We start from the raw sequence: 27,139 nt of genomic DNA, 5'->3' as shown, positions 1-27,139 counted from the left end.
GTTCTTCATTCAATTAACTCATTCCTCAAACATAATTTAAATTCAAATTGCTTTTCTTGGAATAAAAACATGTCAAAAGTCAAGCAACTTTGAGTGTATAGCCCATAAATGCTCATTTGGCAACAGGGTGCCTAGTCTCAAGTACCAATTCCTTCATTCAACAGGTTGGCACTATCTGACACTCCCTGTACATTCATGTATTACTCAAAACAGATTCTCTGGTTAACTTCCGATGATAATCCTCATTAATTTCCAATAATGAGCAAATAGCCCCAAAAATGTTTGGCTTTTCTGAAAACATTTTTGCTCCAAAAAATCAGTTAATTAAATCTATGATTTACAGTTTTAAGGGCAATAAATTATACATTGAAATTCCAGTAAATTCTGGTAAGTGCACCAAAAATTCTTCAATACACGCAAAAGAAAAATTTATATTAATGTATAAATTTAGCAACATTACACATTATATACACCCTATTATTAAAATTATCTCTGTAAGATCGATTTTCTACACTCCATTTCTGAAAATATCACAGAAGTATTTTTGTATTGTGTAATTTACAATTGTGACGATGCTGATATCATCACCATTCAATCATTACATGATTTTAATAAAGAAATTACCTTAAAAAGCATGCAATAGCAGATATAATATATTAAATATAGCTCTGATCTAGCAAATAGTATATTTTTCCGAACATCTCGTAGCCAATATCTACTGTTCTCACTCTTATCAATTCCGCAAAATATAGTTTTTCCTAAATCTTAAATTGAAATAGTTTAAAGAAAATATTGCAGATAAAATTTGTGCTCTATAACAACAAACATTAATTTTCTATTATTATTTATGGTTTTAACTGCCATAAATTGGATCATCATCTCATCTTGTCAATATTTACTTTATAAGTTTTATCATCATATAATTTATTTTTAACTATACTTTGGAGACGCTAAGATAGATTATTGAAAATAATTTTATGTCTTTCTTGGAACATATCTTCTAAATTCACACAGTTTTTGGTCCACAAAACTACATTTTTATCACAAAAGGTCTGTGAGGAACACTCGCAATTGCACTTCTTCGAGGTATAGTAAATTGTTACGTCTTAACCTATGGTAGAACAAAAGGATTCATTCAGAAATCACAATTTACTTGAGCTATGATTCGTCACATTTCTTTTCTTGCGATTTCATCATATAAATGACTTTCATGTGATTTCTTTGATGACCGTTTAATTCGGAAACGCTTTTGAAACTTTTCTCGCACATGTCGCAAGGAAATGGTCTCTCGCCTGTATGACACTTTTCGTGCCTTATCAAGTGTGATTTTCTTCTAAAATACTTTTTGCATATATTGCATTGGAATGGCTTTTCTCCCGAATGGCACAATAAATGACGTTTTAATAAGTGCTTATCCTTGAAATTCATATCGCACAAATCGCACTGGTAAGGCCTCTCTTCGGAATGTGTCTTAATGTGTCGATTCAGATATTTTTTATTTTTAAAGTTCTTAAAGCAAGTTTTGCATTCGAATGGCCGTTCGCCGGAATGTAGCTTCTCGTGCTGAAGCAGATTCGACCTCTGTCTAAAGCTTTTCTCACACAGATTACACTGAAAAGGTTTCACCTCGGAATGACATCTTTGATGTTCAATTAAAACAGACTTCAACTTAAAACTTTTTGGACAAAACCCGCACTCAAAAGGTCTTTCGTCTGTATGGCAATTCTGATGTCGTACTAAATGAGACTTTCTTCTAAATGCCTTTTCGCAGAGCTTGCACTGAAAAGGTTTTTCGTCAGTATGGCATTGTATGTGTCGCTTTAACGGATGCTTATCTTTAAAATTCATGTTGCAGATCTCGCATTGATAAGGTCGTTCGTTCGAATGAATTTTCATGTGTTGATTTAAATACCTGTGGTTTTTGAAATTCTTTTTGCACACTTCGCACTGGAAAGAACTTTCCTCAGAATGTAATTTTTCGTGCCTCGCCAAATTTGCTTTGTTCCCAAAATTCTTTTTGCAAAGAGTACATTGATAGATTGTGTCATAAAAATGGCATTTTTCATGATCCATTAATAGTAATTTTTCCGTAAAGGTTTCTGTGCAGAACTCACATTGATAAATTGTCCCCAAAGAATGATTTCGTACATGTTTAGAAAAGTAAGAAGGATCTTTGAAATTTTTATTGCAGATTTCGCAATGATAAGGCAACTCTGGAGAATGTCTCTTTACGTGGCGTCTTAAGTGCTTTTTATTTTTGAATCCTTTCCCACAGATTTCGCACGGATAGGGCCGTTCGTCAGCATGAGATTTCCGATGCTGAAACATAGCCGACCTCTCCGTAAATTTCAAATCGCAGAATTCACAAGGATAACACTTCACTTCAAAATGTTTTCTCTGATGTTTTTTTAAATTGTTTGGCCATTTAAAACTTTTTTCACATAAATTACACTGGTGGGTTCTTTCAAGAAAATGAGCTTTTAGATGTCGTTTTAAATATACCTTTTCTTTAAAATACTTTTTGCAGAGATCGCATTGAAAGGGTCTCTCCTGGGAATGTGTTTTTTTATGATTCCTTAAACGTTTCTCTTCCCTAAAATTCTTATTACATATTTGACACTGGAAAGGTTTCTCTGTAGAATGGCATTTCATATGTTGTTTTAAATTATATTTCTGTTTGAAACACTTTTTGCATATCTCGCACTGATAAGGTCTCTCTTTAGAATGGCTTTTCCTGTGAATGCTTAAAGCTGATCTAACTCTAAAACACTTGCCACAAAACTCACACTTGTGGGGCTTTTTTCCCGAATGGCACCTGCTATGAATGTTTAAATCCGACCATGTCCTATAACTCTTTTTACAAATCATACAGTCAAAAGGTCTTTCTTCAATGTGACATCTTTTATGACATTTTAAATTCGATCGCGACTTAAAACATTTTCCACAGACATCACAACTATAAGGTCTTTCATCAGAATGGCATTTTTTATGTTCCCCTAATTGTGCTCTTTCCATGAAACTTTTGCCACAAATATCACACTGATGCGGTCTTTCTCCACTGTGAAATTTCCTGTGTTTTATTAAATTAGACTTCCATTGGAAAATTTTCGGGCAGAGATGACAACGAAAACCTTGATCTTCTGTATGGCATGTCTGATGTTGTAATAAGTAAGTTTTAGCAGTAAATCGTTTTTCACACAACTCACACTGAAAAGGATGGTGTTCTAAATAGAGCTTTTCATCCGGGTCTTCCACTTTCAACACCGGCTTAAGCACTTCTCTGCTGCGATTTCCTCCAAAATGCACTTTAATATGCTCCAATAAATCAGACCTTAGAAGAAATTTCTCCCTGCAGATATTACAGCTGAAACTCTTTGTTCTAATTTGCATTATTCGATGACGTTTATAAAATAATTTATATGAATATCTTTTCATCCAAATTCTATGCCGAAACCTCCTTTTGAAATCGTTCCACGATGGTCTTTTCAACGTAACTTTTGTCCTGGCTCTCTTCTCGCAGAAGTCACAACGAACATGCTGCTCTCCTCCGTGAATAGACAGATGACTCTTTAAAGTATAATTCCAAATAAAATTCCTTTTACAGAATTTACATTCAAAATTTTGTTTCCCTAAATGTTCCTGTATATGAAGAATAAATTCTTGAACTGCAAAAAATTTCTTTTCACATATATTACAGGTAAAAATGTCTTTTATCATTCCACAAGCATTTTTTGTCCCTTGTTCTTCATTGATTTCAAATCCTGTAAAGATAATAATTTATATTAATTGATAACTTTAAAAATAAATTTAATTTATTTATAAACAATATAATATACTTAAAGAAATCTTAATTCAGTCTTTACTTTTTAACTCTTTTTTGCTACTAAGCCAGTACTTTTCGAATCCATTATGCATTCAACGAGGACTGGAATGGCAGACTAAATCTTGCCCAGGTCATCATCCTATTATTTATACACCCATGTTCAAAACTTCAGGATAAACATGATTGCTAACAGTTATAGCTAGAAAAAGTTGCCAAGCCTGATATTGTGAGTGCTGCACTGCAGTTCAAGGTAAACATATTCCATACTAACAGGTCTCTGCCTGGGTATCAGTAAGCACTTTTCATCCATTCTCCACATATGTCCAACTGGTGTATGTATCTTTTTCAACAAAGACTTATTTTTACTTCTTTGATTTGTAAAATCCTACACTGCTTATAGACAATTGCATTTGACATCAAGTAATATGATTTTTGCCATATTTCTCTGCATTCATCTACAGTTCTCTCTATCAGTGGTGCACTCAAGATTTAATCTTGGGGGAGCCGAGTTAAACAGGAATTTTATTGAATTCGTATTAAAATTTCTTTAATGCGAACTCAATAAAATTCCCACCTTATGTGACTGCTAATTCATGAGTAATATAGAACAGAACTTTAAACATAATATAAATAAAAAAATGAATTTTAAGTAGGAACATATTATTGGATAGTGTTCATTTCCATTTACTTACCTGGAGGGCCCTTTGGCCTACCCCTGAGTGCACCACTGTTCTCTATTCCTGTATAAATGTCATCCATTCTTAAGCTTTCAACATGTGTGTCATGATATATAATGTATATAATAAATACATATAAAATTAAAACTTAAATGTCAATGTAAATCCGTCTCTGTAAACCAAATAAGTCTGGTAGACGTATCTCACAGCAAATTCTGGTTAGCAAATTGTTTTTATATACGATAGAACATGTATATAAAAACAATTTGCTAACCAGAATACGTCTACCAGACTTATTTGGTTTACAGAGACGGATTTACATTGAAATCTACAATACAGCAAGCCGATTATATATTAAAACTTTAAATTTAATTTAAAAAGCAAAGAAATTAATTGTTAGAAATAAGGGTTATAATAATAATTTTGAATTTTTAAATAATAAATTAATAATGTTGATTTTAACCTAGAATGACATTAACTTATAAACAAATTGATAGATGATGTTCTAATTATTAGTTATGGGATAGCAATAATTTAATCTTTAATTAATTTCTAAAATATATAGATAATGGACAAACTCACAGTAAAGTTCTGGTGTGTAAAGATTATCAGTATAAATCCAAAGTCCAAAATTCTCACACTAAGCAAATATTTTAACCATTATATATTTTAACTCCAAACTATACACCTCTTGGTGCTCTTGGAACAAAATGAGGTTTACGAGTCTTTCAGAAAAAAAAAAAAAAAACTCCAAACTATGTCAATTTACATAATATTAACAATTTAAACTAATATATAACCATTTATGTTACAATTTATCTATATTTATCAAGTTAGCTAAACTATTTTATGTCTATCATCAGTTTGGCCAGCTACAAAGTGGAATGATGAGATCAAGACGGCAGAGATCAACATAACACACAAAACCACCAATGAGAATTCCCAAGGAGCCCTCAGAGCAACAGACTGATGCCTTTTTTGCATCAGCCTATCAAAATAACTGAAATAAACATATCTTTGTGATGTCCCATAACATAACTGTTTTTCTTGTTAATTTGTGTATTTAATAATACAGTCAAACCTATTTTTATGCGGTCTTTCTTTGTGCGATTTTTTATTTGTGTGGTTTCTTTTGTACGATTTTTTATTTGTGCGGTATAGTCGGCGACTAGTCTCGTGCGATTTGTCATGTCTCACGTTGACTTATTATAGCTAAATAAACTTATTATAGCATAAATGAACTTATTATAGTAATATTATTGCATGAATATGCAAAAAATGAAATAATTTATTTTTTAAGTCAACAAAACACCACCTGGACAAAAATATGTAAAACAGACGATAGACGAGACGATGCAGTCAAGTGTTGACATCTGTTGTCAATAAATTCTATTTCGTACGGTTTTGAGTTATTTTCTATGTGAGACTTTTTCTATGCGGTCCCTATTGACCGCATAAAAAAAAAATATTTTTTAAATTGTGTTGCGAAAACTATTTTTTATAGCCACTCGTGAAGTTTTGTGCGATTTGTTTTTTTATGCGGTCCCTATCCACTGCATAAAAACAGGTTTGACTGTATATAATAATATTATTTTCCCAATAATATTTTCCTAATAATTTTTTCTTGTTAATTTAAAATACCAAAATATCATTGCTATCTTCTCTTTTTTCTTTACTATTTTATTTTGTTATTGGCATCTTGTTACAACGCATTTATGTGTCATCAATGAAAATTCAACAACTTATTTGAATCATGTAATTTTTCACAGTGGAATTTATATTACGTCATCTGTTAAATTTGTGAAAGATAACAGTTGTTTACAATTGAAATTTGTAGTCCCAAAAAGAGTCAAAAATATCTCAAGAAGCAATAAAAAAGAGATAAAATCACACTAATATATCATTTGTACTTTTCCAGAATTAACTTTACTCACAGAACAAATGTTTTCGGCCAATTTACAATAATTCAGCACGCTGTTTTGTGAGTAAAGTTAGTGCTGGAAAAATACAAAAGCATATTTGTGTGATCTTATCCAAGAAATTCCAGCTTTTAAAAGATATTTGCAATAAAAAAGTTTTGAGCACAAGAGAAATATATTACATAATTCAAATTGCTTTTCTTTGAATAAAAACTTCTTTTTAAATTAACAATACTTTTGGACTGTGTCATTTTTGCAGGATTCAACAGGTGAAATAAAACTCTAGAGAATACACCAGTTTGCCGCTAATGATATCCCATTCCAAGATGACCATACTAAATAAAACAAAGGAAACGGTTGGTTGGTTGGTTGGTTAGTTGCAGTTTTTTGGTGCAAGGGCCACAAAGGCCAAGCTGCACCATGCTGAATGGTTAATTCACCAAACACTATATGAATATGTTATATAAAATAACAACAAAAAAAAAACAATAACAAGTATATACACAATTAAAACGAACAAACGACAAAACACAAAAAGGTAAAAAATAAATAGTTAAATTCCTTTGTACAAATTAGTGGCCCCTAAAAAGTCCAATACATTATACAGATTGGGCCTCTGGCCCAGAATCTCTGTCAAACGTCCTGTCCCAAGATACTGTCTATGCATTATCTCAAAGGCAGAGCAATCGAGCAGTATGTGTTTTATGGTAAGTGGACATTTGCAGTGCTGGCATACTGGCTGTTCATCGCCCCCCAAAAGATATTGATGAGTCAGCCGAGCACGTCCAATTCTCAAACGAGCAAAAATAACCCCAGATCTCCCGTCACAGGGCCGCTTATGCGTCCAATCCACCATCACAGGCCCGATCTCATGCAGGCCACTGTGGACCTGCGCATTCCACACATTCTGCCATCCCTCTGCCAGTCACCCTTTAATGACCAGCCTCAAGTCACCTCCTTCAACACGCATTGCATGCTGAGAAGGACCCGCCAACCTTGCAGCCGCATCAGCCCCTTCACTTCCCCCCACACCCACGTGGCCTGGGACCCAACAAGGAAGCATTTCTCTAACTGCTTTCCACAAACAGGTAAGTAAATAAGTATTGTTAAGCATGACAAGTATTGTAACAAATATGTCAACATGAAATAAGCATATGTAACGAGAACCAAAATGACAACAAAAGGAGATAAGAACTACAAGAAAAAATAAATAAATATCATTTCTTCATGCTAATTAATATACACAACTGTTCAGATAGAAGTATTAATAATTAGTTTTGGTCTTCTCTCCATAGCTCAATTAACTAGTGAAAAATTTTCATTTAAGCCTCGACATTCACAGAAGCATTTTTGTTAAATGGCTTTTAAATACATTTTTCTCAGTATTTATTATAATAGGCAAGTATAATAAGTATTAATTGTTATTAATTTATTATCTATTAGAAAATAAACTTTTTCATACCTGAAGGAAACTCTTTCGTGCAGTTTTCATAGACGTAATTTTTGGAATTTTCGTAACAGTTTTTGTATTCTAAAGAATCAGACTCTTTTTCGTACTGAAATTTTAAATATAAAAAGTTGTTATAAATTAATCAACAAAAATTTTATTTAAGAAATGATAAGAAGTTTTTCAAAATTAAAACTTCAAAAGCCAATAATATAACTAATGTTAATACAGTTTGCAAAATGATCCTTGACACACTAACATCCGAAGAGAGCAGGAGAAGCTTTCAACTCTCCAATACAAAGAAACAAAAAAAGTGACTGCTACGGTGAAGGAATGAGGAGGCATCACACTGAATGGCCACACATCCAAGCTCAAAGATGAGCTGGGATGTGTGGTCATTCCCACCTTATGTAACTGCTAATTCACGAGTAATATAGAATAGAACTTAGAATACAACATAAATAAAAAAATGAATTTTAATTAGGAAAATATTTTTGGAAAATTTACTAGTGTTCATTTCCATTTACTTACCTGGAGGGTATCAGGGCCCTCCAAGTAAGAGGGTACTTAATCTTATCTCTCCAGCACTTTGGCTGGTCAGTGCCAGAGAGATAAGATTCTTAAGCCATACGAGAGGCTTTTTCAGGATGCCATCAGCTCTGTTCCATTTTTATGGATGACACTAGGTCATATAGAACTAGGCTGGTTATAAATTTCCTCAAAGAGGAGAATGTCCAGGATGGAGTGGCCAGGTAGGTCTCTGGACCCAAACCTAATTAAGCATGTCTGGAATGTCATGGGAAGGACCATTGCAGCATGTCATCCCCTCCAAAGTACCACTATGAGCTAAAACCCCTTCTTGTGGAGGAGTGGGATTTATTGCCCAAGTCTTCTCCAGAACCTCAAACAGCATGACAGCTTATTGTGCTGTAAAGGGTTGTCACATTCCTTATTATCTTCTTCTTTCTTGGGATTTTCTGCCTCGTGTTTGAGAACTCTTGGTGATAAGTAAACATCTCCAGAAGTTAGTTACCGTATATCTCGGTGGATAAGACGACCTTCAGATAAGACAATGTATAAATTTTTGTCGAAGTTTTATAGTTTTAACATATATCTGCCCTATAAGACGACCCACAAACTATCAACGGCCTATGAATTTAGTTTAGATCAGCAATCATTATCTGAATAATAATACTGTATAGCATATATGGAATTATGTCCTATTTGTAATTTTTCGAATGAAAAAATTTTATTTTCTTGCATCTGGCAATTTTTGCAAACATTCGCACTAATTCGGGTAATGACCATGACTATTCTATTTTGTGCACATACCCTACTCTCTTCTAGTAAATAATTATGGTTTGTCTGTCTTTTTATAATGGTTTTAATTTATATAAATTTCAATCTAATTTTTTTGTATCTGTCCTATAAGACAACCCCGGATTTTCGGGGCCATTTTTTATGGTTCAACTATCGTCTTATCCGCCGAGATATACGGTAGTTAGTTTTTTGTTTTCATTTTGTACCACTGATTGGTCCTTGTAGCATGAAGTATCTGTATACCAAACTTTATTCCAATTTACCAAGTACTTTTCTGAATATCCTATAATCTGTTTGTTACCTTAATTTTGGATACTAGTATTATAAATAGTTATGAAAATGGTAATTTATGTATGATTTCTAGCACCTACACAGCCTAAGTTAATTCAATACAATAATATTCATCTCACTCCTTTAATGCACATACTACATAACAAGTGCTACCTACCTTAATACAGTTAATCAAAAGTTTCTATACTTAGGAATTCTTAACTTAATCACAATCGATATGCCACGATACCCTTTGTTCTAAAAAACAGAATAAAAAGACCATCCTCTCAGAAGGATCCGAAAGCTGTCACAAGATTGCCAAAAACACTTCAATTTTTCAAAACTTTTCAATGAGCATAGCAATGTCAGGTGTAGTGTGCATGCCACGAGCACATCATCTGTTAAATCTTTCTGGCAGGATACTCTCATACAATCTTCTTGGGATGTAGACATTTCAGTATGTTTGTCAAAGCAGCATTAGATTTTGCACGTTATCTAGATATCACTGTAAGTTACAGTGATATCTAATTAACATATAAGAAAATATCTAATGCTGCTTCAACAAACATAGTGAAGTTACATACCATCACTGGATGAGCATAATCATGATATATTCTGTTATATTATTTCATCTAAATCTAAGGCACCTGCTTGGCATTCTAAGAGATCTGGATTCAAGTTTGAGTATCAGAAATTTTCATGAAAGATCTATCTGCAATAAATTAGGTTCCATCTTTCACCACCCAAGTATTCTTGTTGTGGGCTTTGTTAAACCCATGACAGACATAAAAAAGTAGTCATAATAGGGCCAAAAGAATTATACATAATATTGAAAAAACAAAGTAATATATAAAAATACTGTTATTTTAAACTGTACAGAATTAAGAAATTCAACTTTATATAATTATATCTTTACTTGTAAAATAGGAAATATTTTAAATACCTTTTCATCATCTTTTTCTACTTTAATATTATTCAATTGAAGATATTCCCTATTTTCAATTCGAAACATATTTATTCCTTGGGAATTATGATTCAAATGTTGTAAATTTTCTTCACGATTCACAGAAAAATTTCCATTTTCATAAAATCCTTGATTGATGTTTTCATCTTGTATAAACTCTAAATTCGTCAATATACAGTGTAAGATTTAATGTGCAGGGTCTTCCAAAAAAAAAAATGTCATTTTTAAACTGTTGTAATTATGTTAATTATTATCCAAGAAATTTGTAATGCACAATAAAATATCGGAAAACTGTCTAAATGGCTCCTTTCACATTTATCCGTTACAATTTCTCAACGTGTGCACTTTATGTTGCATGGAAAGCATTTGATTAATACTCAAATTCTTCCTACATTTACTACAGCATATCTGTTGTCACTACTTCTGAAGCAGACAATTCTACAGCTCCCGTGTTGCTCAAAAATGAGAGATTCCAACCTTGTGAAGTGAAGAACACAAAACATCTTATCTGCTGTGGAGTTGCCATTTTCATTTATGCCCCTTTCTAGAGATAGTACACAAACTGTTCAAATGCAGACAGGAGATGAAACTCAGATAGTTATGCCATCAATTGGTGTACATCACACACTTCTTGGGTAATAATTATCATAATTACAGAATTTAAAGTGGTAGCATTCTTTTTGGAAAACCCTGTATAATGCATATTACATTGAACATTTAACAGAAGGTTAAAAATCAAAAGAATACCTTTACTACTTTCAATTATAATCAAATTATCTGGAGAATTTGAGTTTATGTGATTGACACTAGTAGAAATTTGATTTTCTTCACAATTTGTCAATGTTCCATTATTCCAATTTGATTCAGTACAGTTTTCCGTACGATAAGAACAATCGCCGTTGCCGTTTAGAAGATCAATCTTCTCGGCATTTGAAACCTGTTAAGTTCGATAAAAATTACTTCTATAATTCAATTACAATTATTAATTTACTAATAAATTCTCTGAATAAACTCAATGTTTTCAAGAAATATTCTCATCTAGGTCACAATAATTTTCCCAAAGTCTGCCACTTAGGAAACCCCATAATAAAATCTGGACTATTGAATTTTCACAAGTACTAGCAATCTCTAGGACTTCAACTTTGGATGAGTACAGGATTCTATATCATATGGTGAATGCTGGAACCAGCCAAAAACTACCCTTGTATATCTCCAAGCAGTGGAGTAGCGAACATAACTGGCGCCCGGGGCATGACACTTTATTGGCACCCCTGCCCCCTCCGGAAACATATAGTTTGTCTTAAAGACCATTTGGGCACCCCTCAAAAGCAAGATTACAAAATTTAAGCTATTAATTATGGAAATTTCATTATTCAATTGAGAAAAGTTTTATATCAGACACTATTAATTATTATTAAAGTTGGAAGAATTTTTTTTTAAGTTATAATCTTTAAATGTCATCAATGATTATTAATGTTTGGCATATTCCTTGCTTTAATAAGTTTGATCATTTCAACTTTTAAATTTGTTTGGCTCACAAGAAAAGTATTTGGAGGTAATAGAAATCTCAAACAACTCTACGAAAACCCGATACATTGTATTGGTAGTACAATGTATCGAGTATTGGTAATATTGTATTACCAATACCAAAGCCAACCACGGCAGTGGTTGGCTTTGGCAAGAGAAATCTCAAAAACGTTCATCAAAATCTAATATAGGACTTCTTTTAGGATTGTTTGGGACTTTTAATTAATTTAAAACAACTATTTAAACTCTTATATCAAATATTCAAAATATAATAGGAAAATAATCATCTAATGATCAGTTTGTTCCAACAAGTACCGTACGACTTTCATTCTAATGCAATTAGAGCACTGGCACTCATTTCTAAATGAGACTTAAAAATAACAAAGTTTATAAGTGAAATAATGCTTAATAGAGTCTAACTTACAATGTCAGATATGATAATACTTGTAGAATCTTCATCATCGTTATTTTGTAAAATCAGTTTGTTTCCCGAGCTGTCATTGAAGCTAATGATACACATTTCTTCTTGTTCTTGAAAGGAACTTTCAGGTAGCTGGTGAAATAAAAATTCAGATAAAACATTAATAATAAGCTATAAAAAAATCTGAATTATTTTAGATAAATATTAACTATATAAGCTATTATATTTGGGGCCGGATTTAGACTTGTACAAACCTTACATTATAATGTATAAAGAGCTTTCTATCTAATAAATTTAAATTATATATGTAAATACAAGAGTCTTAGTCTTTGTACAGACTTCAGTCTCGCTTCAGACCAACATTAAATAGTTTAATTACTTTTTTCCAAGCTTCTTCAATAATTTTAAATTATTAGTAGATTAACTGTATTTGGCTAGCACCCAATAATCAGTTTGAAGAAAAAACCTAGCACACTAAAAGAATAAACAAACAGAGAAGCAGTAGAAAGTGCAGAATGGAGAAAACCCATTGAGGCAAATATCAACTTCTGGAGATCAGCCAGTAGAGAGGAAATCAAATTATGGCATTGGGTAAGAAATGGAAGTGAACTAGACCATCAGAGATAGTATAAATGAAAGTAGATAAAGATTTGGACACTTGAATGAATGAAGAGACACTACTAAAAATACTATCTGAACAGAATGCCAAGGGAAATAAAAAGGAAGGACCACAGAGAAAATGAAGTAAGCGAAGTGCTAAACAAAAGAGACTGAGAAAGGATGATGATTTAGACAGAACAATGGAGAAAAAAGCTGAAAGACATCTTCAGTGAATGATGATGATATCATTCACTTGGTTAATAAAGAAAGAAATCATTGAGAAAAATTATTGTAACAAAGATTTTAGATACAAGTAAATAGGTAGTCAACCAATGTTCAAAGGATTCAAAAATTAAGCTGACAGAGGATTGCAATCTATGTAGAATTGATTTCATTTCTGTTAATTTTTATTTAATTAATTAATTATTATATAATATCCTATGCCTGTTCATCTGCATTAATTGTTTTTTTTATTTGTGTAACACATGTTTTTCTATAGCAATAATTTTCAGATTGAAATTTTCCTTAAATCTTTATTTCTTCAAGTAATTATTATAATAAAGCAGTAAAAACTAGAGAAAGACAAAACTATACCTTATATCATTCCAGCAAGTAAGGTTTAATGAGTCAAACTTGTTTTCAATTCAGTTTAATGGATCTTCTTCAGTTGATGAACATTCAAGAAACGTAATACAGTATTTAAATACAAGTGTGAAAAAATAAGTAAAATCATTATAAAATTGGATGTTTACATTAAAGTAATAATATAAAACAACATATTAAAATAAGCTAGAGTTTGTGTAACGATTTCCATGCGGCGGGTGATTCTGCATCCCAATAATTAACACAATCCTGGCTTCTATTTGCTTTTATGTACTCACGTTGCTTATAGGCCTAACAAGCTTAGCACATTCCCAGATGACTTTCATGTTAAGATTCATTAGTGAATGCCAATAGAGTAGTGTTGCTCAAACTGATATCCACCGATTGACTATTTATGTTCCTTAATTCTACTAGGGAGGTTCCGCCTATACAAGATGAAGGAGGACAACATATGAAAAAAAAAATGAGACTAACATTAAGGTAATTCCCTGCCTTATGTAGGATACAAAAGACAATTGCAGACAATAATCTGAGCTATGCTTTTAAATGCAACTCCAGTTTTCAAACTTTGCTTAGTAGCAAACCTCCGTAGAATAAATCCCAGAGGATCCTTCTGGTTCCTCTAGCATTTATTCTATACTTATACAGGACAACCAGTTCAACAAAGAAGTGAATACATTGATGCAACCTTCCTATAGAAGGATAAAGGAACATAAATGGTCAGTGGATAAAGGTCACCGCTCCGTCGGCATTCACGAATAAATCTAACATAAAAGTCGTCCGAAACTGTGCTAAGATTATTAGACCTATGAATGACACAAATAGTTAGATTACATTTCTAAGAGTATGTTAATTACTGGGATGCAAACTCGTACACAGCCCGGAAATTGTTATACAAACTGTAGATCATTTTAAATATTTTGTTTCCTATTACTTTATTTTAATGTTAACATCCAATTATGATTGTTTACCCATTTTCTCATACTTTTATATTTGAATACCTATTCTTTTTCTCCAATGTTTTAAAATTTAAATTTTCTATGCTCCTTCAAATTTCTGTTATGGTAGCTGTTTATTCGTTCTACAAATGTATGTCTCTTTAATCTGAAAAAACAATTCCGGTAGACTATCTTACAGCCTTTAGGTCAGGAACATCCTGGGGAAAACCTTTTTTTGGTACGATAAAATAGTTTTTTATGTCAGAAGATATAATCTACACACGTTATATTGTTATATTACTGATTGTTTTTTTTAATTTCTTTGGTATAGCACTGAAGAGGAGCTTAAAGATAAAATAAGCACGAAATGCATAGGTAACCCGTATCTTCAATAAAGGATGTTCCTGACCTAAAGGCTGTAAGATAGCCAACCGGAATTCTTTTTTCGTATTAAAGAGAGATACATTTGTAGTTTCTATGTTGCATTCCCCTTCTGTGTTAAGCAACTGAAGATGATCTAATAAACTAGATCGGAAGTGTTTTTGGCTCATTAAATTTTGCTTGTTGGAGTAATATAAGGTGTAGTTTTGTGTCAAAGTTCTCCAGTTTCTACTGTTGTTTATTATAATAATTTATTTCTAAAATTAATTAAGTTAGAATTAAATGTTAAAAAAATTTAATATTTGAATAATATCTATTAAGCAAAATGCCCTTAACATGTTAATGTGTTTGTTCTAACTATGAAATGATTAAAACCTTTAATAAATAAAGAACACGTGAGAGATTTTTTTTATAATAGTTTTCCTTTAATTTCGTTCTCTTTCTGCCCTACTGGCATCAAGAGGTTCTTTTCTTCCATACTCATTGTGTGTTCAACCAGTCCACAATGGGGCACCCAGATGATAAGGAATAGGTCCAAACATATCGAGACACACAAAATCTCGGGGAGTTGCTTGTCCAGATTTGGTCCGGGATCCCTCAGAGTGGAAGATAGGTGCCTCGGTCTTGCAGTTGTCGAGATTTTTAGATCAATATTGCACCATACTAAAATCTTTTAAAACACTAACTTGTAAATACAATACAAATTCTAGTTGAATTCAACACACATAATATTATTGTCTTATAATTACAAATCCTCATAACTCCAAAACACCAAATTATACTAGTCTTTTTTATGCTCTTTCCTGTTTAAATACTAAGTAATTTTGCCTAGAGGTAGATATTATTTATATTTGTATACATACACCATGCCAAGTAAAGCAATAACTGGCTGAATGTAATGGAAGGCCTATTATGTGGACAACATAAATGTCCACTCTGTGTCAATTCTTTCCTCTCAGAACTTTCTAAATTAAATATTAATTTATTTATAATTATTAAGTTTATCGAGAGACGGTGCCTAATGCCTACCACTGCAAAATATTTAATTATTAAACAGTTTCCGTATTACATAGCCCAATGCAGTCCGACAGATTATTTGGCCTTAATCAAAAATCAAGTTAAACGATGCTTATATCTGTAGTCATCTTTTAATACTAAATAGACCTTAAACAATACCCATTTCAATAAATTTAGACAGCAAATACACATCATTTAAGGTAAAAATAACACAATAATAAATTAAAACATGAAAACAATAAAATACGTGAATACTTTATAACAAAATGAAAATTACATTACTGGTTTCACTCTCTTGACTTCATCATCTTAAACATGGCCACTGGATCTGCCACACACATACTGATATCATACTGTACAATAAGTTCCTTTATCATCTCAATCATTAAAACTACAACCTTTCTTTAGATTTCATTTGTTTCCACAGTCTTCTTGGATGCCATGGTTAATAGGTAGGATTATATATATATAATCAAAAATAAAGCAAAAAGGCATCAAAAACACATGACAGTAATGTAAGAGACGCAAGGGCGAGAGACAACTTGGATGCACAACAGATAACGTTTACACAGTGAGCGCATGTTATCACCGTATGCGCAGTTTAGATTCCTCTCAAATTCAGAATCCAAACTCAGGAATATTACAGGTTAAAATCATATAAAGTACTGCTTCAATTCTTGTTGTAATTTACCACTGGCCAAACATCAGATTAGTTTAAAGTACTATGCATTAATATAATTTAATTTATTCTATTTATAAAAGAATATCGTTAATGATATTTACCTGCATTACTTCATTAATTTTAATATTATAATTATCTCCATTTTCAACTCTGATATTTTCACTCTCTACTTCAAAATCTAATTCTAAATTAATGTCACGATTAACGTCGGGATCGCTATCCCATACTGGTTCCTTTTTAATTGTAATTTCTGTTACTTCAATACCTAGATGAAAAGTTAAGTATTTTAATAATAAAAAAATAAAATTTATTGTAATAGTCTCTCTTAGCATCTAAGCATCAAATAATATATTCTTAGCAGAAATTAAATTCTATTAAAATAATTATTCGATTTTACATTATACATTTTTAAAACAAGAAATTGGAAAATAATTGATTGTGGAAATGATTTTTTCAAACTCGTGACTTACAAATCTGTTTTCAATACATACGAGGATATTTTTATTCAGACCAATACACAAATAAACACACATCAAACCCGATAATCTTACTCCATTACATCATCAACTGCCGTAAATAATCGGGCTATAAACGATTAAAGATTATAAATAAATTTGGCACTTGAGGTAGGCGTTAGGAGCCATTTCTTATTAAAATTAATAATTATAATAATTTAAATAAATTTAGATTAAACTGGAAGAAAAGAATCGGCCCGAAGCGGGACTCGAACCCGGAACTCCTGCTTACCGTGCGGTCACGCTATCCAGACCTTCAGTCCGATCTCCTCTTCCAGTAGCGGGAGTAGCAGGTTGAAGTCCCGCTTAGGGCCGATTCTTTTCTTCCAGTTTAATTTAAATTTATTTAAATTATTATAATTATTAATTTTAATAAGAAATGGCGCCTAACGCCTACCTCAAGTGCCAAATTTATTTATAATCTTTAATCGTTTATAGCCAGATTATTTACGGCAGTTGATGACGTAATGGAGACCAATACATATTACATAAAGTATTTGGATGTATGTATCAAAACAGTCTATGTACTGGAGAATACAAATTTCTATCATCTCATGCGTTTTCAGATTATAAAACCCATCGTCAGAAGAAAGACACGATCAAAACATTTATATTTATATAAACAAAACATGATAACTGGTTTTATAATCTAAAAATATTTAGGATAGAAAACTACATGGTTGATATATGCAGGATATTCCTCTTGAACATCCCTAGTTTTAAACTGTTCTGTAAAATCTTCAGATAGCGAATAAAATAAGTTAGAGAATGTTGATCAATACTCCAAATTTCGTGTGCATACACTTCAAAGGGCTGCTGCTGCTGCTGCACAGTGGCAATCCGGATCTCACCTGTCACAAGGTCTAGATCACCAGGGTCCATTTCTTGGTCCACCTGATCACCTGACATCATCTATTTGGACTTTTTTCTTTGTGGACATCTCAACGATCCCATGTATGCAACAAAGTGCCAGACATGAGAGTCCTATGTACAAGAACTGCAAATGCCATTAACAGCATGATTCCTAACATGCTAGCTATATCTGAAAGCATGTTGCATCCTGACATATTTGCCACATCAGGAACATATGTGTAAACATACTCATTTAATCTTAGTAACTAACTTATTCAGATGTACTTTCTATTGCCATTGTCTACAGTCAGCGCCGGATTAAGCCTCTAGCGGGCCCTAGACAAAATTTAAATTGGGGCCCCATTTAAATAAGTTGCTTCTAAACAAATCTTATATAATGTGACATTAGCGTAGCTAGCATCGATGACACCCGGTGCGGATATCGTGGTGTCACCCCAAGTCACACCGTAGGGTCACCCTTTTTAACTCTTTTATAAAACACAATTGAATTGTAATATCTTCGCACTCGACTTGAACGCTATATCGAATATGCGATGTCGCGACGTATAGGTGTAGATTTAGAAAATAAATAAGAACCATTCATACATCGGTACTACCACGAGACGCGGACCTAGGAATATTTCTAGATGGCGCGAGATCCCGTGGCGTTACTTTTTTGACCCACGGGAGGCTGTTGACCTTTTTTTTTTTTTTTTTTTTTCTAGGCAATGGCTAGTCGAGAGCAGCTTAGTAAGAAAAAAATTGTTAAGTACAGCATTTTCTGTCCTATCGAATTTCTTAAATTTAACTCATTTTCAAACAGAGAAATCTTCTGCACTGAAGCCAGGCCCCTCCGACTTACGGGCCCTAGACATTTGCCTTCTTTGCCTATTCAATAATCCGGCCCTGTCTACAGTAGCAGTTCTTAACCAGTTTCCACAGAACACAGGTGTTCCTCAAACCTGCCTCAAGTGAAAGAAAAAAGATTTTAGAACTTTTATTGCAAATTTATTCCAATTGCCATATTTGCAGACAATTCCATGTTTCATTATATTCTAATACACTAAAGTTAATATATTAGTTGATTGCTTCATTGTTTCCTGATAATCGCTTATAAATTTTTGAATATATTGATGCTAATGCTCCATGTAATGAAAATTATATAAATGGTGTTCTGCGGCCTCAGAAATGTTGGGAACCACTGGTCTACAGTACTCTACTCGTGTTTATTTTCTAAAAATTAATACACAAAACTAGGGATGTTTGAGAGAAACATCCTCTATTCACCAATGAAGTAGATGGTTTTGATATATTTTTCTGATTGGAACAGCTAAATATTTGAATGTCTAGCTATAAATAAAACACTTTAATTGCAAAAAATCAATAATTCATCAATCTGTCTTTGGTATTAATGACTACAGCAACTCTTCTAGGCATGCTTCCACTAAATGCTAGTAAATATATTCTGAATATTATTCCATTCCTCTAGTAAAACTCCTATCAGAGTTCCATAGAGGAGGATTCTACTAGCAAAAGCTTGTCTTGAAGATATTCAATTGAATTTGGATCTAAACTCAATCAAACATCTTCAGGAGACACATCCATTCTCACCTTTTCAATTTTATCATCCTTAATTTTAACATATATCAGAATAAAGATATTATATGTAATCTATAACAAATGTTACACTGATAAAAATAAACTTTTTAAATGTAACCTACTTCAATAAACTATATTAAAACGTCTACATCCAACAACAACGGGGTGAAGTCAACAACGTACCTTGAACCTGTTACTGGTGAGTGACACAAAGAATAAAGTACATCGCAACATTTTCGAACAGTTTAAAGTTCTTCCTCGGGTGATAGACAGAATAACCGATGGAACACGTAATAAACAGAACACGGAGATTTGAAAATTAGATCGAATCCATGTCTCGTGAAATCGTTACGTTGGCCATGCGCATTCGTGTCCATTATATTAGAATGCATTTTATAACGAAATACAAGCTCTTCCAAAAAGAATGCTACCATTTTAAATTATTGTTATTATGTTAACATTTATCCAAGAATATACATTAAAACATTAGAAAACTGTCCGAGTTTCACATTCGCTCATTACAATGGTGCACTTCATGCCACATGGCACACATCAAACTGATACTCAAATTCATTCTATATCTGCTATAGCATATCTATTGTCACTCCTTACACTCGGTCTTAATTTTACGGCTCCTGTAGATTTACTCATAATGACTGATTGTCACTTTTCAAACTGCAGAACACAAAACACCTTCTCTGCCACAGAGTCGCCATTTTTGTTTATGGTGCATCCCAGAGGTAGTAGACAAGACGTTTGAATGAAGTTAGGAAATGAAACTCGGATGAAGAATATAGTTATTTTGCATTACCAGTTCAGACATTATACAAAATTTATTGTCTGAACTGGTAATGCAAATTTAATGTCTGTTTGTGTGTGCCATTGTGACATGAAAACCTGAAACAATGATAAGAAATAACTGTAACGCAGACTATCACAACTAACAAGTAACAAGAGTACATAAGGCTTTTTGGCTCGTGAAAAAATTTTGGAATACCAAACTCTATCTGCGATTATATTTGGCATATATATATACTTTCCATTAAGAGATTGTCGGCAATAATAACAATTAGAAGTAGACTACCAGTCCACCAAACTGCTGTCAAAATTTTACTATCGAAACGATGAATTGCATCCACGTCAAAAACTCTAATCAGCCAGTTACACCAATTAAGTTTTTACAATAAATCTGTTCGGCACACTGTTAACTGTAATCAATTTCTAATGTAATAATTCAACTTACAGCATTTTAGGATATAAAATGCCACAGAATAAATTTGCATCACTGGCACATTTATGCAAGCTGTTTGATGTGTTTGAATAAAAATGACATGGCAATCTGCAAGTAACTATGCAACTACTGTTACACGTTGCCAGATCTAAGACTAATTCCATTTTAGATTTTTTTAGTAGTAAAATATAGTTCCTGAACTATTGTTGAATAAAGTAAAATCTGAAAAGACAGTTATTTTAGCTGCTATAATTTAGCATGATCTAAATGTTTTGAGCTGTGGCTATATTAGATGACTGTTTAATCTAGTTAATATGGATAAAACTTCTCTCTAATTCAAATGCCTGTAACTCGAATATTTCTTTAACTTGAAGAAGATGAAGCACTTGATCGGTCTCAATGGAATAGCATAGGAATTTAACGTCTGCAACTTGAATTTCAATATCTCAAATTTTCTCCAAGTCGAATGTTCTCGTGGTCACCCAGCACTGATTTATATTACTTTCAACTTCCCCAATCTCAAATTTTAATATTAATTCTACCCAAAGTGATCCAAATTATTGAATTTATACAAAATTTTCAGATAGTTCTATCTATCCATTTGCATAAAACATTCCAGTCTGAAGTGAAAGGACCTCTCACTTTATCTCAACAAGATGCACCTGCAAAACTGTTCAATTCCATTAGTTACATTGAGCGTATTGCTGAAACATGTTACATGGGCTGTTTAAAACCAAAAACACTATCAAAAATTATTTATATAATTTTTGATAGTTTGTTGTTTTCTAACGCAAAGTTCTTTTCCTGTCCCTTGGAACTTCAAGTTAGAGAAGTTTAACTGTATACGAATTTAGGACATAATTTCCGAGAGTACAATAGAAACAGCAGATTTCTTTTACAATTTCTTTACCTTTCTAACTACAGTTTTCTTGTAATGTCAATTATTTTAAAAATAAACAGTTAAAGTTTTCTTAGATGCAAGTTAAGGTTGAGCCAGCGCCAACGAAACAGCCTGGATACATCAAGGCTTTGCAATTTGTCACTCGTTCGCTCGATTACGGCACGCTTAAATACGGGAAATTTCTATTTGTATTATAGCTTCGACCAGGCTCACAATTCAAAAAGTATTCTCATAAATGCCTAAATAATATCATTCAAAAGCTGGACAATTTATCTACTCAGTCAGCAGGAGCAGGTCTGTCCAAATTTACATGAAAAATTAAACTCTTGCTGGTTAAAATAAAAGGTTTCTTGGTGAGTAGATAAATGTCTGAAAGATTTAAAAAATTATCTGAAAAAAAAAATATTAAATAGTATGATGCTGTATATCAAATTATCAACATGTTAAACCCCATTTTTACATACAAAATAGAAAATTGTGATAATAAATAGGATCAGCTGATTCCGAGCCTTTATAATTATTAAAATTTATATATATTTTTAGCATAAATAATGATGACTATTATATTAATATACTCAAAACTCATTCGTATATTGATATTGAAACAGAAGCTGTCCATTAATGATCATAATAATTTATAGAATAATATAACTAATAATAATAATTAATAATTAAGAAGAAAATAATATAAATAAATAAATACGTAACTATTATTACAAATTACTTACTTTCATTTGTTTCACTTGATTCTATATCTGTTGTGCTAGACATATTGAAAATCGTTGGTATAGCATTAGGAACAAGCCTGTTCCTCAAGTCATTAAGAAAACACTTATCCTCAAAATGATCCGAACAGATGCAACAATTTTTATATATATACTTATTATCTTTTGTTAGTAAATCTTCTCTTCCACAGTTTATAATCCAACTTTTGCACCTGTAAGAAAACATCAGGCAAATATACAATTTATATACAGGGTCTTCCAAAAAGAATGCTACCATTTTAAATTATTGCAATTATGTTAATTAATATCTAGAAACATTTTCATGTACATTACATTACAGTACAGTACATTAAAACATAGAAAAACCGTCCAAGTTTCACACTGGCTAACTACAATTTCTCAATGTGTGCACTAGTGTTTCTCATTTCCCGGTCTTTTGCTTGTCCCAAGTTTTTTCACCTTAAGCCGGGAAGATTTCTAGTTCGTTTTCGAGATTGTAGTACTTCTTTTGCTCTCTAGTATTCTTGATTTGTCTGCCTCGACTGCTTTAATAGAAACATCAAGCTTATAGCCTGATAATTCGGCAGTTCGTTTGTCTTTAATAATCAGGTTTATGAAGAAAAACCTCATACTTGCAGACTTCGTACTCGTTTGTATCCTTGCCCAATTTGCACAACCTGGAGTTACGTACTTATTGAAGCTAATGGGCATGGTTAAAAATTAAGACAACGTAAGCACAATTATTCCAGATATTATAGGTTCTGACAAGTAAAGAATTTTCAGAGTCCTGCCACAAATAAGCTATGTATTGATCATTGATCATTTGTGACATGCCATAATGAGCAAAAATTTAAAAAACTAACAAGTAGGTTGAAAATTAATAAATACAAATGTATTCTGACAGTTTATAAGTTAATTATACTTTCTATTTGCAAAATTTCCTCAACCTTAACACAAAATACAAAAGAAGTGAATTTTTAAGAAATTTGCGGGATTTCCCGGGATAAGAAAAATTTCCTAGATTAAAAAAGCAACCAGGATCTTGTGATCCTGTTTGAGAAACTCTAGAGTGCACCTCATCACAGAGCACATCTGACTGATACTGAAATTCTTCCTAGGCTCACTATGGCATATCTATTGTCACTTCTCCCATAGCAGCCCATAGCAGAAGTTGTCACTTCTCTCATGACAATCTCATGAGTAATTCTATGGCTCCTGAGATTACTTGTGTTGCACAATGAAGAGTGATTTTTGACTTTGCAATGACATCCTAGAGGAACAACTGAAGTTTTGGGCATGGTAATATTCTCCGTGATGAAGCAATTTTTCATTTTTCCAGGAAAGTGAATCATCGTAATATTCAAATTTAAGGCTCTAAAATCCTCATTTGATATGAGAACTATCAGGGACAATCTGAAGATCAATGAACCAGATAGTCCATTTTTCTTCAGTGAGGGCACTGTTAATAAATACAACTACCAGGACATGTTGAAAATCTTCATATTCCCATAAACTAAACACTTGCAGTGTGTTTAGTTTTCCACCTTCCAACAAGATGGAACTCTTCCATACTGAAATTTAAATATGTGAGTAGTCTTGAATCAAACTTTTTCAGATTGCTGATTTGGTCAAGGTTGCCCCATTCCTTGGCTGCCTAATCACCTCACACTCCAAATAAAAAAATCCAGAAGTTTAGATTTGATTCAAAATCCCTCAGAATGGTAGACCGATGTTTTAACTACTTCAACCGTCAATAGTAATTTGCCTTCAAATTTACATTTATTGTCAACAAGTAATTTTTCTGCTTGAATATTAAGTAGAATATTTATGATAACAGAATATATAAAAATGTAGGAAATAATTCCTTATTATTTTCATTAGATACATCCTTCAAAGATAGATATATGTGGAGGATCGCACATATACTATAAAATTGCTAAACACAAGTATTGTGGATGCCATGTTAATGTCATCCACAATTCCTGGCTTGGATATGGGTCAAAATCAAGTAAAAACTGATAAGGAACACACAAGAAAACAGTGATTTAATATAATTAACTTTTTCAGAAAATATTTCTACTCCCATTGTTTACAGTACTGTATCTAAGTTCCTTTTCCCAAAATTAAGTCACAAAACTAGGGAAAGTTTGTTTACAAGAATTCATTTCAAATATATGACTAATTGAAATTGAAATAACAGGTTCCATTGTTTTCAATGGTTAAAAAAGTAAGCTCTTTTGTTTACAAAATGGCAGCGAGAGCTAGGAAGATGACTTTGAAGTAAACGACCATCATCAACACCAAACAAAAGAAACCATCAACAAAATCCATGTGTTACAAGATTGCCATATTAAAATGTGTGAGATTGCATAGAAAGATTCAAAAAAATTACAGGAAGAAAATTTGTAAGAAAAGCCAAGAATGGTGAAGAAATAAGGTGCCGTTTCGTCAAGACAGTACACCATTTTACACTTCAATTGTGATGGACAAATGTCACAAATTTCAATTCAAATCGATGCCATATGTCCCATATTTACCCGATATAATTCTGCTAGATTTCTTTCCTTTTTCAAAACTCAAATATCTTTGCTGGTAAGAAATTCTTGTCAGATGAACAAGTTATTGCTAGAATTGACTTTTTCACAGACTATGACAAATCAGTTTATAAGAAGGAGGATATAATTATTTGCATTATAAAACTGTTGAACAAAATGCTTTAGTATTTAAATAATAGTATACTGAAAAGAAAATACATTCAAAACAATTTCTATATCAAGCCATAAACTTTTCAAACATAATTATGTTCTATTTTCTAGCATGTATTAATTTTACAGATTTATTATATTTTTGTTATATTAAACAGAGGTAATCGCCTCTTTCTCTGTTCTCACTCCATCTGCTTGAATAAGGAATTTCCCATGTTAAATAATATTTTTACTTCACATATAATTTCAAATGTAACGAGCAATCATTTATTGTAACATTGTTACAATGCCAGACTGCAATTTTTAATTTATTTAATATAAAATATATGCTCTCCACCTCAAATTAGTAGTGGCTTGCCCTTGTACATCATACTTTTCCTTTAACAATAGAGTCGTGCCGGTCATCTATCTAACACCTTTTGGTTGGAAAATTTTTGAATTGAAATAACATGCATCAGAAGTTCTTATACAGCAATTAACTTCCATAAAAACTTCTGATGCAAACTAGAAGTCACATTATTTCAATTCAAAAATTCATGCTAATTGGGCCTCCTGCCCCTAAACTTTCCAAATCTGGTCTTGTCTTTCATCTATCTAACTTCATTCTCAAGATTAAGAAAAGGGCCAAGTCCACAAAGAAGTGACTGGATGGTGAGGAACCAAGCCCGACATAACCAAATCAGACCACCACCAAAAATTTCTAGGGTTTTGTTTAAATTCGATTCGAAATCCCTAGTAATGGTAGGCCGACACTTTAACCATCCCGGCCATCAATAGTAACTGCCTTCAAATTTACATTCATTAAATTTTAAACAATTTCTCTACAGTTCTAATTCTTGTAGACACCAAAGTTTATAATATATAATAGAAATCATTGCATAGAAGACAAAGAACTCCTACGCAAACATTAGTCATAAATAAAGCCTCATTGAAGTAATTCAACCGTGGTAATTACCATTATAAATGTATTTTTCTGCTCAAATATAATGTTATAAGAATTAATTCATTATTTCCATTAGAAACATCCTTCAAATCGAAGAGGAAGAAACACCTAAAGAGCAACTCTGAAAAAAATAAATAAGGTCAATTCCATGGCTCAAGCACAAGTGAGATCATTTAGACAGTCTTAAATACAATAGAAAAATAATAAATAATCCAATATAACCATATATTCAGCATTCTATAATTATTTTAATATAGATAAATAATATTATAATATAAGACTCACCTTTCAAGGTCTTTTGGGAAAGTAAAGAAACATTTGTCGGGAAATTTGCCCTTGCAGTTATGGCAAATAGTCGCTGAGCAATATCTTCCATAACCTTTTGTCATATCCAGTAATCACTAAATTTAATATTTTATATTATGTCTACAGTGTTTCATTAATAGTAATATTTAAATAAATTGTAAATGTCAACCGAAAGAAAAAATTGCTCAAGAAACAAACACTGGTTTCTCAGTAGGGCCACGACCCTTTGTTTTGCATCATCTAAACATGGCGGGAGGGATCACGCGCGATTTGAACACGCTGACTGCGGGAGAACACGTGGTTAAATTATAATTTTAATATACGTATTGAGCATCTTCATTATTAGATTCTGATACGTTTCGAATAGGAATATTTTAATATAAATAAAAGTATCGATAAGTAAACCTTAGTGAATAATATATACTCGTACCACCATAGAAATCTAAAGGAATAATGCCTAGCGCCATCTAGAGTAATGAAATATGTTAAACCTAATAGAACCTAATTCGATGACTTTTTAAAAATTACAAAATTTTTAAAATAAATAAATAAATTTTTGAATTTTATTTTTTATTTTATGTATAAGGTAATAATTTTTTAATTAAAGTCTTAGTTTGTTTTAAATTAATTAATTTGATAACCGAATGATACGGTTAATAATTCTTTCGCCCGCCCGTATTCGTATGCGGGCGGGCGAAAGACCCCAGGAATGTTTTCGGACTGGCAGAACTCATAACCTTTACTCTTCTTATATTTGCAAAGAGAAGAAACTT

General features: G+C 32.2%; 1 protein-coding gene across 1 annotated transcript; it reads right to left on the bottom strand.

Annotated features, from left to right (window-relative positions):
* Positions 1-148: 148 nt before the first annotated feature.
* LOC136971110 (zinc finger protein 585A-like) lies at positions 149-26,792 on the bottom strand. Its single transcript, XM_067265587.1, has 8 exons — positions 26,346-26,792; positions 22,416-22,624; positions 16,691-16,854; positions 12,372-12,500; positions 11,168-11,357; positions 10,400-10,578; positions 7,882-7,975; positions 149-3,761 (listed from the first exon to the last, which is right to left on the bottom strand). Exons 1-8 carry the CDS (start codon positions 26,447-26,449, stop codon positions 1,159-1,161), a joined length of 3,672 nt encoding a protein of 1,223 aa, XP_067121688.1. The 5' UTR covers positions 26,450-26,792; the 3' UTR covers positions 149-1,158.
* Positions 26,793-27,139: the final 347 nt, after the last annotated feature.

This window comes from Centruroides vittatus, unplaced genomic scaffold, assembly GCF_030686945.1.
Source record: "Centruroides vittatus isolate TY-2023 unplaced genomic scaffold, ASM3068694v2 contig_2328, whole genome shotgun sequence".
NCBI lineage: Eukaryota > Metazoa > Arthropoda > Arachnida > Scorpiones > Buthidae > Centruroides > Centruroides vittatus.
This window is presented reverse-complemented; position numbering and strand designations above follow the sequence as displayed.